This window comes from Sinocyclocheilus grahami, unplaced genomic scaffold, assembly GCF_001515645.1.
Source record: "Sinocyclocheilus grahami isolate Dianchi unplaced genomic scaffold, SAMN03320097.WGS_v1.1 scaffold152.1, whole genome shotgun sequence".
In the NCBI taxonomy this organism is placed as follows: domain Eukaryota; kingdom Metazoa; phylum Chordata; class Actinopteri; order Cypriniformes; family Cyprinidae; genus Sinocyclocheilus; species Sinocyclocheilus grahami.
This window is the reverse complement of record NW_015505331.1, coordinates 1,758,572-1,772,147: the sequence shown is the minus strand read 5'-3', so window position 1 is coordinate 1,772,147 and position 13,576 is coordinate 1,758,572. Positions and strand designations below refer to the sequence as shown.

Below are 13,576 nucleotides of genomic sequence, written 5' to 3'. Positions count from 1 at the left end.
GAAACATAGCAAGGACATCGGTAAAATAATCCATGTGACATCAGGGGTTCAACCGTAATTTTACAAAGCTACGAGAATACTTTTTGTGCGCAAAAGAAAAAAAACTATGACTTTATTCAACAATTCGCCTCCTCCGCATCACCCTAGCGCCATTTTGGAGAGTATCCACTGAATGTAAATTGCGTAAGATGTTTTGTGTTAGCTGTGCCACACGGATACGTTGTTTTCATTCAAATCAAAGCGTAAATGACGTAAACAGCGTATCCGCATGGCACAGCTGACACAAAACAGCATATGCAATTTACGTTCAGTGGATACTCTCCAAAATGGCGCAAGGTTGATGTGGAGGAGACGAATTGTTTCTTTTGCGCACAAAAAGTATTCTCGTAGCTTCGTATAATTACGGTTGAACCCCTGATGTCACATTGATTATTTTACCGATGTCCTTGCTACGTTTCTGGACCTTGATCGTGTAAGGACCCTTGCTGTCTATGGGAGGGTCAAAGAGCTGTCAGATTCCATCAAAAATATCTTAATTTGTGTTCCGAGATGAGGTCTTATGGGTTTAGAACGACATGAGGGTGAGTAAATAATGACAGAATTTTCCTTTTTGGGGGAACTATCCCTTTAAAACTAAGTAAAAGTACTAGAATTCTCTGAAATGTACAAAAATTAACAAGCCAGAGTGTTTTTCAAAGGTATTTTTTACATATCGCACAAATGATCTTACCTCCAGCCTGGATAGTGATAGAGTACAGGGTGGCAGATGAATCTAGACGGTAATGCTCACCACTGCGTACCACCACCTTTTTGAGGTCATGGCCTGGGTTCCAGGAGAGCAGCACAGGGTTGTGATCAGGGCAGTTCTCTACAAAAGAATGAGCAACATTTATTTTTTTTCATGTATTTCGATATTTGCTTTGCTAGACATAATATTTAGTAATAATAAAATGTTGTTTTCTTTCATTTTTATTCAAAAAAATGTAATTTACAAAATGTATTTTTCTTTACAGAAAGAAAATGTATATAATATAATTCCATAAATTAATTTAGCAGGAAAACTATGACTTACAATGCAAATTACTGACTGGTCTGTTGTTCCCAACACATTCTTTCTGATACCATTCTTGAAATTTCAGCAAAACCTCATACATGTTAGCCAGCTTTATACTGCTTATAATGTTATAAACAAATTCTATTAATCCAATTTTTAATTTCTATTCTGAAAAACATGTATAATGGTTTCAACAAAAATATTAAGTAGCACCAATATTTTCAACATTGATAATAATAAGAAATGTTTCTTTAGCACTAAATACACATAAGAATTATTTTTTGGGAGGATCCTGTGATACTGAAGACTGGAGTAATGGCTGTTGAAAATTCAGCTTTGACATTGCAGGAATAAATGATAAATTTCAATCAAAATATCTTAAAATAGAAAACAGTTATTTTAAATTGTAATAATATTTCACAATATACTGTTTTTACAGTATTTTTGATTAAACAAATGCAGCCTTGGTGAGCAAAAGTGACTTCTTTAAAAAAAAAAAAAAAAAACTTAAAAATGTCTCACTGGCCCTAAAATTTTAACGATTTAACAACTTTTTAACTATTCCTCACATACTCAAGGTGATCGTGTCTTACCATCCAACACATCTTTAGAGGCAAGACTGAGGACGAGTATGAGAATCAGTAGGAAAACGCAGAAGAACACGCCAACACAAATATAAGTGTTCTTCCTCTGCTGGTTCTGGGCACGCTCCCTTCTGCTCTCATCTTCTGACAGATTAAAAACCGATGGTCGTGCAGGGGGCGGGACCGGGGGCTTCAGTGGGGGCGGTGGAGGAGCCTTGGCTGGTGGTGGAGAACGAACTGGAACAATCCTGCCTGGAACATATCCTGACGACCGCTGAGCATTTCCGTTAACAGGAGCCACAAAAATGGGGTGACTGCTGGGGCCATCATTCACCTGCATGGTATAACTGTCTGCCACGTCCTATGGGGGGGGGGGGGAGAAAATCATAAAAGATACACTAATATCATTCAAAAGTTTGGGGTCTGTAATATATTTTAATGTTTTTGAAAGATGCAAGGCTGCATTTATGTAATCAAAAATACAATACACTGTAATATTATGAAATATTAATATAATTTAAAATAACTTTCTATTTTAATATATTCTAAGATAATTTATTCCTTGAATGTCAAAGCTGACTTTTTGGCAGCCATCACTTCAGTCTTCACTGTCACATTATCCTTCAGAAATCATTCTACTATGCTGATATGCTGCTTAAGAAACATTTCTTATTATCAATGTGTAACAGTTGTGCAGCGTAATATTTTTGTGGAACACTGTTGTAAGAAAAATGATGAGGAGGACGATGAAGATCTCGATGAAGATGTTTATTGCAGCATAGCAGTGACAAAGTACATGTAGTACCTTGGGTTCAACGGAGTCGGAATGAACCACGAACATCCTAAGCTCAAACATTTTATACTCGATTACGTTCATCTTCCCGCTTCATCTTCCCGCACGTAAATGAAGTTTCGTCTTAAATGTAAATTGCGGATAACAATGAAAGTGATAGCCTTCCGTTCCCACATCTTTGGTAGACTTTCAGGTGGAAACAACCAAATGTTAAGGTGCAATTATATACCCTTTTGGTCAGCAGATGGTTCTTGATGGCCTACTGCCGCTCCCACGCTATAAGTGACGATTGACGAAGTAACGTTCAGGAGATACTATTTACATATTATTGAGATCGGAAAGAATTATCTCTATGATAATTAAGCTCTTTGTAGAGAAAGGAGAATAGTTTACTTGGAGTGGGAGTTTTGGTCAGGCAGACTATAATTTCTTACACTATGATACTTTTTTTCAGGATTGATTGAAAAGAAGAGAATACATTTGAAATAGAACTATTTTATAACATTTGATAAATTGAATGCATCCTTGCTGAATAAAAGTATTAACTCCTTTTCAATGATAGAGTATTGTTTTTGATTTCTTAAAGGGGTCATATGATGCGATTTCAAGTTTTCCTTTCTCTTGGAGTGTTACAAGCTGTTCATGAATAGATAAGATCCATAAAGTTGCAAAGAGTAAAGTCTCAAACCCAACAAGATATTCTTTATAAAAGTTAAGACTGGTCCACGCCTTCCTAAAACGCCTAGTTTAAACACATCCCCACATGTCTACGTCACGATGTGGGAAGATTTGCATAATGCCGCCCAAATGTTCACGCAAAGAAAGAAGGCGTAACTTTATTGTTGCTGCCACCGCCGCCGCCATGTTGTGAAGATGCTGTGTGTTTCTTTCCGAAAGCGAAAATACTTTGTTTGGCCTTCCAAAAGAGGACACGACTAGAAATCAGTGGTTAAGTTGTATTTACAACACTTTTCCTGAACACTTCAACCCAAATATTCAGATGTGTGCAGCACATTTTATGGAGGACTGTTTCCTGATCCTTGTATAGTAGACTACAATGCTGGCTGTTCTGACTCACAGCCTGTAAGTACGTTTTCATATTTAAAGAATTTGGCACTGATGATTCAAACGCGAGTTTTGAGCAGTGTAGAGTAGCACTCGTTGTTTTTCATTTCTCCGATCACAAATGCAGACATGGTTTTAAGTTGACAGTATAAATCATTATAATCTGTAATTATGTCACCACTGGATGCAAGAAATGCCTTAATGTTTTTGTCTCGTCGCTCTGGGACACGGCATCACAGTATGGTAAGGGGCGTAACATTTCCATCACACGCTTGAGGTATTCGGCCAATCACAACGCACTGGGTTGCTGGCCAATCAGAGCACACCTCGCTTTTCAGAATGATGAGCTTTGTAAAAAGTCGACGCGTTTCAGAAAGGCGGGGCATAGATGAGACACAATGTACAGTATGTGGAAAATAATGTGTTTTTTGAACGTTAAACCGCATAAACACATTTCATTACACCAAACCAAATACACAAAATAATGTTATTTTTAGCAACATCATATGACCCCTTTAACTAAATTTGATATTACAAAACTACACTACACCACCTTGACAGGCAAAAGCATTAAAGCTCAAAGTTTTGTGGGCCAATCATACAACTGTTCTGACTTAATTTTGATTGGGACTCAATTTCATAGTGGCATTGCAATGTGATTTGAAGTCCAAGCTTTCTGTAGGTTTTCACATTTTCAAGTTATTTACAAAACACATGGCACCAATTACAAAAGAAAAAAGTGCTCAGTCGTTCATATCGAGTATAAAGAAACTCTCCCTATAAAACCCTGTCACACAAATATTTGCTTACCAATAATCACCTCAGCCAAATTCTGTAATTATCATTAAAAGAGACTTAGAAGTTCCACACAGAGAGAGTTGGCTTCATTTGTACCAAACCATTACAAATGATTTTATAAACTCAAGATTCTCCAGGGCAAAAATCAGTCACAAAAACGTTTCTAATCTTTTAAACATTAGGGGAGAATAGAACAACCACTCTGACCCCAGCATCTGTTGAATCACAGCTAATTTACTATTATACTATTAAACTAATTTTATTCTTTGATCAATCAATACAAAGATAGCAATGTCACCAGATCCTGATCTGACCATCTGCATCTCCTCAGCCATAAACGCAGGGGCATAGCAATCACTATAACTGGGGAGGACATTCACATTCACATGAAATCACATTTTTAAGGGGGGTGAGCAATGAATTTCCCTTGTCTGAGGGGGTGAATGGACAATGGCAGGCTATGGACAGAAACTTACAGGCTTTATTTGCAGTCACCCAGAGAGGTTGTGTAGTCTACTAGTAAAATGATAAATAAATATAAGACTTAAAATAATTAAAACACATTCAGATGATTATTTGGGAAACGTTTTCATGGATATGACAACTCAATTATCAAAATGAATTCACTTTCTCATCATGACCTACATTGCAAATGCTGAGACAGAAGACTCAGATGCATGCAAAAACCTTAAAAAAAACAGACTAAGTAAGCTTGTCTTCAGCTGGTCTAGATGGCCAGCCAGATGCTGTCCGAGCCTGACCAGCTGACAAGTGTTTCAAAACAAGTCCAAGTTGGGAGACCAGCTAAGACCGGTGTCGTGCCGAAAATTGATCGTCTGCCAAAAAAAATTTTTTTTTACCTTTTTACCTGTTGAAATACCTTTAAATGACCAATAAAACCCATAAAATGCGGTTTTACACTTACCAAAAAATTATTACAGACTCTACTTATTGAGTGAACTGTTCTTTCTGCCTCAAAATGACTTGATTTCATTCATGGTTGTTATATTTGATAGATTATAGCTCATTCAGTCCTTTTTCTCTGTCTCCTTGTCTCTGGCACAGAGCCAGAGACAGACGTGTTTTTAAAGCACTGCACATTATAACCAATCCCATACGTTTCTGTTGAGCTTATGAATGCAAAGACCAATCAGAGGCATTCAGATGAGTCACCGCTGAAACACGCTGTTTCGCCACTGCGCACGCTGGCTGACTAAATTCTCTGGCCAATTCTCTCATCAGAAACAACAAAGTGAAGATGTACGAATGTAAGTAAAAGAAGTGGTAATGCATCACCTGAGTGATGTACCTAATGCTTTTCTGAACCTGATGGGCCTGGTGTACGCATTAAACCTCGACTACCCAAAGGAATTCAAATTCACATTTGAAGTGATACAGCGCCTGTTTATTGGAGTCGGGTCAGACTCTTGCACCACAAGAGTTCAGTCTTTGAAGAGCAAGTGGCTGCGATAAGACAGAAAACAAACAAACAAAAAAAATTGTTTCCCTTCTTGCTACTGTTCAAACGATGGGCTGGTTTAAAGGGGTCATATGATGCGATTTCAAGTTTTCCTTCTCTTGGAGTGTTACAAGCTGTTCATGAATAGATAAGATCCATAAAGTTGCAAAGAGTAAAGTCTCAAACCCAACAAGATATTCTTTATAAAAGTTAAGACTGGTCCACGCCTTCCTAAAATTCCCACATCTTTGGTAGACTTTCAGGTGGAAACAACCAAATGTTAAGGTGCAATTATATACCCTTTTGGTCAGCAGATGGTTCTTGATGGCCTACTGCCGCTCCCACGCTATAAGTGACGATTGACGAAGTAACGTTCAGGAGATACTATTTACATATTATTGAGATCGGAAAGAATTATCTCTATGATAATTAAGCTCTTTGTAGAGAAAGGAGAATAGTTTACTTGGAGTGGAAGTTTGGTCGAGGCAGACTATAAATTTCTTACACTATGATACTTTTTTCAGGATTGATTGAAAAGAAGAGAATACATTTGAAATAGAACTATTTTATAACATTTGATAAATTGAATGCATCCTTGCTGAATAAAAGTATTAACGCCTTTCAATGATAGAGTATTGTTTTTGATTTCTTAAAGGGGTCATATGATGCGATTTCAAGTTTTCCTTTCTCTTGGAGTGTTACAAGCTGTTCATGAATAGATAAGATCCATAAAGTTGCAAAGAGTAAAGTCTCAAACCCAACAAGATATTCTTTATAAAAGTTAAGACTGGTCCACGCCTTCCTAAAACGCCTAGTTTAAACACATCCCCACATGTCTACGTCACGATGTGGGAAGATTTGCATAATGCCGCCCAAATGTTCACGCAAAGAAAGAAGGCGTAACTTTATTGTTGCTGCCACCGCCGCCGCCATGTTGTGAAGATGCTGTGTGTTTCTTTCCGAAAGCGAAAATACTTTGTTTGGCCTTCCAAAAGAGGACACGACTAGAAATCAGTGGTTAAGTTGTATTTACAACACTTTTCCTGAACACTTCAACCCAAATATTCAGATGTGTGCAGCACATTTTATGGAGGACTGTTTCCTGATCCTTGTATAGTAGACTACAATGCTGGCTGTTCTGACTCACAGCCTGTAAGTACGTTTTCATATTTAAAGAATTTGGCACTGATGATTCAAACGCGAGTTTTGAGCAGTGTAGAGTAGCACTCGTTGTTTTTCATTTCTCCGATCACAAATGCAGACATGGTTTTAAGTTGACAGTATAAATCATTATAATCTGTAATTATGTCACCACTGGATGCAAGAAATGCCTTAATGTTTTTGTCTCGTCGCTCTGGGACACGGCATCACAGTATGGTAAGGGGCGTAACATTTCCATCACACGCTTGAGGTATTCGGCCAATCACAACGCACTGGGTTGCTGGCCAATCAGAGCACACCTCGCTTTTCAGAATGATGAGCTTTGTAAAAAGTCGACGCGTTTCAGAAAGGCGGGGCATAGATGAGACACAATGTACAGTATGTGGAAAATAATGTGTTTTTTGAACGTTAAACCGCATAAACACATTTCATTACACCAAACCAAATACACAAAATAATGTTATTTTTAGCAACATCATATGACCCCTTTAACTAAATTTGATATTACAAAACTACACTACACCACCTTGACAGGCAAAAGCATTAAAGCTCAAAGTTTTGTGGGCCAATCATACAACTGTTCTGACTTAATTTTGATTGGGACTCAATTTCATAGTGGCATTGCAATGTGATTTGAAGTCCAAGCTTTCTGTAGGTTTTCACATTTTCAAGTTATTTACAAAACACATGGCACCAATTACAAAAGAAAAAAGTGCTCAGTCGTTCATATCGAGTATAAAGAAACTCTCCCTATAAAACCCTGTCACACAAATATTTGCTTACCAATAATCACCTCAGCCAAATTCTGTAATTATCATTAAAAGAGACTTAGAAGTTCCACACAGAGAGAGTTGGCTTCATTTGTACCAAACCATTACAAATGATTTTATAAACTCAAGATTCTCCAGGGCAAAAATCAGTCACAAAAACGTTTCTAATCTTTTAAACATTAGGGGAGAATAGAACAACCACTCTGACCCCAGCATCTGTTGAATCACAGCTAATTTACTATTATACTATTAAACTAATTTTATTCTTTGATCAATCAATACAAAGATAGCAATGTCACCAGATCCTGATCTGACCATCTGCATCTCCTCAGCCATAAACGCAGGGGCATAGCAATCACTATAACTGGGGAGGACATTCACATTCACATGAAATCACATTTTTAAGGGGGGTGAGCAATGAATTTCCCTTGTCTGAGGGGGTGAATGGACAATGGCAGGCTATGGACAGAAACTTACAGGCTTTATTTGCAGTCACCCAGAGAGGTTGTGTAGTCTACTAGTAAAATGATAAATAAATATAAGACTTAAAATAATTAAAACACATTCAGATGATTATTTGGGAAACGTTTTCATGGATATGACAACTCAATTATCAAAATGAATTCACTTTCTCATCATGACCTACATTGCAAATGCTGAGACAGAAGACTCAGATGCATGCAAAAACCTTAAAAAAAACAGACTAAGTAAGCTTGTCTTCAGCTGGTCTAGATGGCCAGCCAGATGCTGTCCGAGCCTGACCAGCTGACAAGTGTTTAAAAACAAGTCCAAGTTGGGAGACCAGCTAAGACCGGTGTCGTGCCGAAAATTGATCGTCTGCCAAAAAAAAATTTTTTTTTACCTTTTTACCTGTTGAAATACCTTTAAATGACCAATAAAACCCATAAAATGCGGTTTTACACTTACCAAAAAATTATTACAGACTCTACTTATTGAGTGAACTGTTCTTTCTGCCTCAAAATGACTTGATTTCATTCATGGTTGTTATATTTGATAGATTATAGCTCATTCAGTCCTTTTTCTCTGTCTCCTTGTCTCTGGCACAGAGCCAGAGACAGACGTGTTTTTAAAGCACTGCACATTATAACCAATCCCATACGTTTCTGTTGAGCTTATGAATGCAAAGACCAATCAGAGGCATTCAGATGAGTCACCGCTGAAACACGCTGTTTCGCCACTGCGCACGCTGGCTGACTAAATTCTCTGGCCAATTCTCTCATCAGAAACAACAAAGTGAAGATGTACGAATGTAAGTAAGATATTAATTTCACAGTGTAAACAGCTTTAGAGATTATTATGGGAGTTTTTGAGAGTGCTTGAACTCGCAGGACTTGAGTGAAAATGTTCTTTGATAATGTAAAGATTCTTTGCTCTCTTTTTGTACAATGAAAGTGTTACAGGCTAATTAGTAACTTACAATGTTTTTATTAAATTCACATTACATACAAAGTAAGTCGTGTTAAAAATATTTTATGGTATGACACCCATATCTAGTACTTAAGTAAAAAGATTTTTATGCAAAGTTAATAGATTACACTATTAGGCTACTTTGCCCATCGCCCATTATAGATCAACACAATCTATAAAGGTGCAAAATGCATTTACTTACACATATTTGAGAATTGAGATATTTCACGATATATTTTGGAAAAATTTGTAATAGTTTTACTGGTTATAATGGGACTTGTATTGGTTTTACTGGAAACTGTAATGGACCCTGTTGGTCTCTACTGGTAATTGGTTGCCTTCTATATGTGGCTTGTTAAAACCAATAAATCCTAATTGAATATGTCCCAAAACACACTACAGAAAACCATTTTCTTAATGGTTTTAATGGTTAAAAGTTGATGGTTTGTAATGGTTATTTGTAGTGAAAACCAAAAAAAATTTCCGTGATGGTTTTATTGGTTTTTTTTTTGGTAATGGTATTGTGGCTGCTGCGTGTCACATGACAAGCATGAGAGTCAATCCCCCCCCCACCCATGCCCCCTTAAAAATAATAAGTGCATGACGCCCCTAACACAACAATACAAAATTATTTGTAAAAAAAAATGAACAATGATGAACCATTCATTTTAGTTTAAAGGGGTCATATGATGCTATTTTAAAGATCATTATTTTGTGTATTTGGTGTAACAGAATATGTTGACATGCTTTAATGTTCAAAAAACACATTATTTTTAAAATACTGTACATTATTGTAGGTCCTCTATGCCCCGCCTCTCTCAAATACCTAGTTTTCAACAAAGCCCCCTCCTTTGACAAGCGCAGTCTGCTCTGATTGGCCAGCTGACCCAGTGCATTGTGATTGGCCGAACACCACAAGCATGCGTCAGAAATGTAATGCCCCTTAAGACATTTAATAATGTCATTAGTTTTACCATCAGTTCAAGCCCGAAAGTGCAACAGAGTCGCCAGACAGACACAGTGATGATGCAGTACACAAGCCGCGGTTCAGACAGCTGATGTGCTATGATTTCTGACAGGCAGTTCACTCTCCTGTGATGTGACCCTGTTCCCCTCTCTCACACACACACACACACACACACACACACGACGCGTTACTCTGCGCAAAACTCTGCATTTGAACAGTCAATAACAAATACTTAAACTAGTAACAAAACATACTTACAGTCGCTGATTCAGAAGCGACAGATTGTCATAGCAAAGTCGGAATTTACCCTTTTTTTTTTTTTTTTTTTTTAGAAATAGCCTTTTTGCACAGCCAGCCTTGTACTCTTCTAAGTTAAAAAAAACTGTCGTCCATTAAATGCGTTGCACAAATTTGAACATCTGGGTTGTGCTGTTCTGTTGTAAATAAATCTTAACCAATGATTCCTCATTGCATCTACTTCCGGAAGGCCAAATAAAGTGCTTTTGCTTTCACACTGAAACACAGCGTCTCCCTGACATGGCTGCTTCAACACGACTGCTGTTTAGTGTTGGGTCGTTCTTGAACGATTCGTTTTTGAACGAACTTTAAATGTGACTCAGGAAGAACGAGTCGTCTCGGGGAGTGATTTGTTCAGTCGCGCATGCGCAACATCCTATAGGTTCTGTACTGGAATTAGTCACGTAGTTCACCTGTTTCGAGTCTTCGGGTTTTTTTGAGTCATTCGTTCATCACGTGACAGCCCCATAAGTTTAACCAATGCAGTCTGAGCCGGAAAGAGACTTAATAATAATAACCAACTCTTTATTACCTTTGTTACAACACTCAGTGTTACGGAAAATAACCATCATGACAGAAATTCACACATTTATAAACTGTAAGAAGTAAAAAGCTACAATTTGAGACCAGAAACGCATCACGTAACTGTAAGAGTAAATAATAATTATAATAATGATGATAATAATAATAATAATAATAACTATGCGCCCGTTTGTAAGGAAGCTTGTAAATTAACTAATTTCTCTATCCAATACTGTCACGTCACGTGACAAAAGAACGAATGACTCGAAAGACTCGAGAGATGAACTAATCAATTCTCTTTCCGGCTCAGACTGCATTGGTTAAGTTTATGCTGCTGTCACGTGATGAACGAACGACTCAAACCCGAAGACTTGTCAGATGTGAGGTGAGCTAATCATAGACTGAAGACCCAGGTAAACAATGAATTAATCTTTTCTATTTCTTATAGCAGTTTTGTATTGTTTTTAGTGTGATCAACAATTGCGTAAGTAGTAGACGTGTTAGAGAAGTAACACGTAACATTTTAATAATATTTTGCTAAAATGAACGAAATGACTCGAAAAAAGATTCGTTAATTTTGCTGAACGAGACTCAAAGGTCCGAGTTGGTAAAATGATCCGAACTTCCCATCACTACTGCTGTTCCTGAAACCACGTCTTCTTTCTTTGCCTGCACATTTGGGCGGCATTATGCTAATATTTCCACATAGTGATGTAGATATGTGGGGGCATGTTAGAACGAGCCATTTTAGGTAGGCGTGGCTGACTCTTAACTTTTATAAAGAATATCACTTTAGATGAAAATGTGACTGGTGAAAAATGACAGAATGAATAATACTTAATGTAGGCTAAGATTCATTTTTAAATTGTGCCCCCTAAAAGCACAAGCTATTCTCAAAAACTGTTTCAATAGAATAGCTACATCGCGCCCCCTCTAAAGTTTACACAATGCCACAAAGTTTCATCAACTTCAGTTGCACGCGTAACTTCATTCCTCCATTCAATCATGACTCGGATCTTCCAACAGATTCCGTAAACGCACAATGCGCGACCGAAAATCCGTTGAAAGACCTTCACAGTAGAGGTCTAAAGTAGCGGTCCTAATACAGGGAGACAGAGGTGGAGATCTCTTACCTTTCGATCTCTTTTCACTGTCACTTGCTTGGCTCGTCCGCTCCTTTCTCTATCAACCGTAGAGAGCCGCACGCAACTCAAAGGGCTATTTGACAGGGAGACCGCACTAAATGTGTTTTAATCTTCTTTTACATGCTTTCTTTCCTGGGCTGAAGTCAGCCAGCCCCGTCCCAGGCGCGGCTCGCGGAGGAAGTGAAATTAGGGGCGTGTATTGAGGATGAGGGAGCAGAATTAACGTGTGGAAGAGCCATTAGCATGACTACAAGGGTTCTCGGGTGGGCGGGGCTTACCGTTCAAGAGATAGGATGAGGATTTTCAAATTAAACTGCTTTTGAAACTATGAATTCAATTTATTGTGAAGCTTATGGTCGCATACGGTGCTGAAGAAGCACACAGGGGGTCTTGTCGTGTGAAAAGTCTTGCTTTTGTCTAGTGATGTCCGATTCGTGAACGAATCGTTCTTGTGAGTCGGATCTTTGAAATGAACCGATTAACAAACTGGTCGGGAACTGACTCGGTTTTGGAAGCGCAATGGAACATACTGTGTCCGAAATCGCCCCCTATACCCTCATTCACTATTCCCTACATTAGGTCACTAATTCAGTTCAGTAGAAGGAGTGAATGAAAACGAGTAGTGAATTCGGACACTGAGTGCACCGGAAGGAATGCCGCTTTTGCATAGTTTGTGCTTGCTGTTTATTAATCATTTGAAACTAGCAGCTCCAGTAGTAAGATTAAAGGATTTATCTTGAACTCTGTCACGGAAATTATGTATAAACCCTAATCAAACAATTTAATAATCAATTTACAATGAATTTATGCCCGTGTTGTACATTATGCTGTACGCCATGGATGAGCGCTTTGTAAAAATGAACGGATTGATTATTCAGCTGCGGGCGCAGTCTTCTGGCGAGATGCGGGATTCGGCGCGTGACTCTCACGGTGCATTATGGGCATTCTCTAGCCGTTGAGCGTCCACCAGTTGTACACCTTGTCCAAAGCCTTGTCCAAATACCCACGCTGCGTCCGAAATCGCATACTTCCATACTATATAGCAGGCGAAAAACAGTATGCGAGGCGAGTAGTATGTCCGAATTCATAGTATTCGAAAAACAGTAGGCGAGAAGTACCCGGATGACCTACTACTTCCGCCCGAATTCCGTAGCATGCATAGGATGGACACTTTACTATCCCATGAGGCCACGCGAGAGGAGGCGTCATATTCGAAAATGGCGGAAGGCGGCGACGCGGTTCTTTTCAAGTGTAAGTACCTCAGGGAAAAACCTTGTTCATTGTGGTTAAATTGCACTTGTTTAACACGATCTAAGTGAACGGCTGACTTATTGAAAGTTGAAACATTGTAAATCGATGAGATTTCGTGAATCGGCTGTAAGGAGATGATTAATCATTGTTATTACTGAGCACATAAAGTTAACGAACAGATCGAGCTAGTGTCAATGCTGTTGTACAACAGCTTGTTAACTGCTTTTTTAACGGAGACGTTCGTTGTTAAGCAGTTTAATGAGATTAGAAAATTCCACGGAC

General features: G+C 38.3%; 1 protein-coding gene across 1 annotated transcript in view; it reads right to left on the bottom strand.

Moving 5' to 3' along the window:
* Positions 1 to 12,217, bottom strand: part of LOC107592377 (transmembrane protein 2-like) — a 34,223-nt gene extending 22,006 nt beyond the window's left edge. The window contains exons 1-3 of the mRNA XM_016281875.1: positions 12,032 to 12,217; positions 1,648 to 1,999; positions 731 to 868 (exon numbers count right to left, since the gene is read on the bottom strand). Of these exons, the coding sequence (XP_016137361.1) occupies positions 731 to 868; positions 1,648 to 1,978 (469 nt within the window). The 5' untranslated portion in view covers positions 1,979 to 1,999; positions 12,032 to 12,217. The remainder of the gene's footprint in view (positions 1 to 730; positions 869 to 1,647; positions 2,000 to 12,031) is intronic.
* Between the last annotated feature and the right edge of the window lie 1,359 nt (positions 12,218 to 13,576).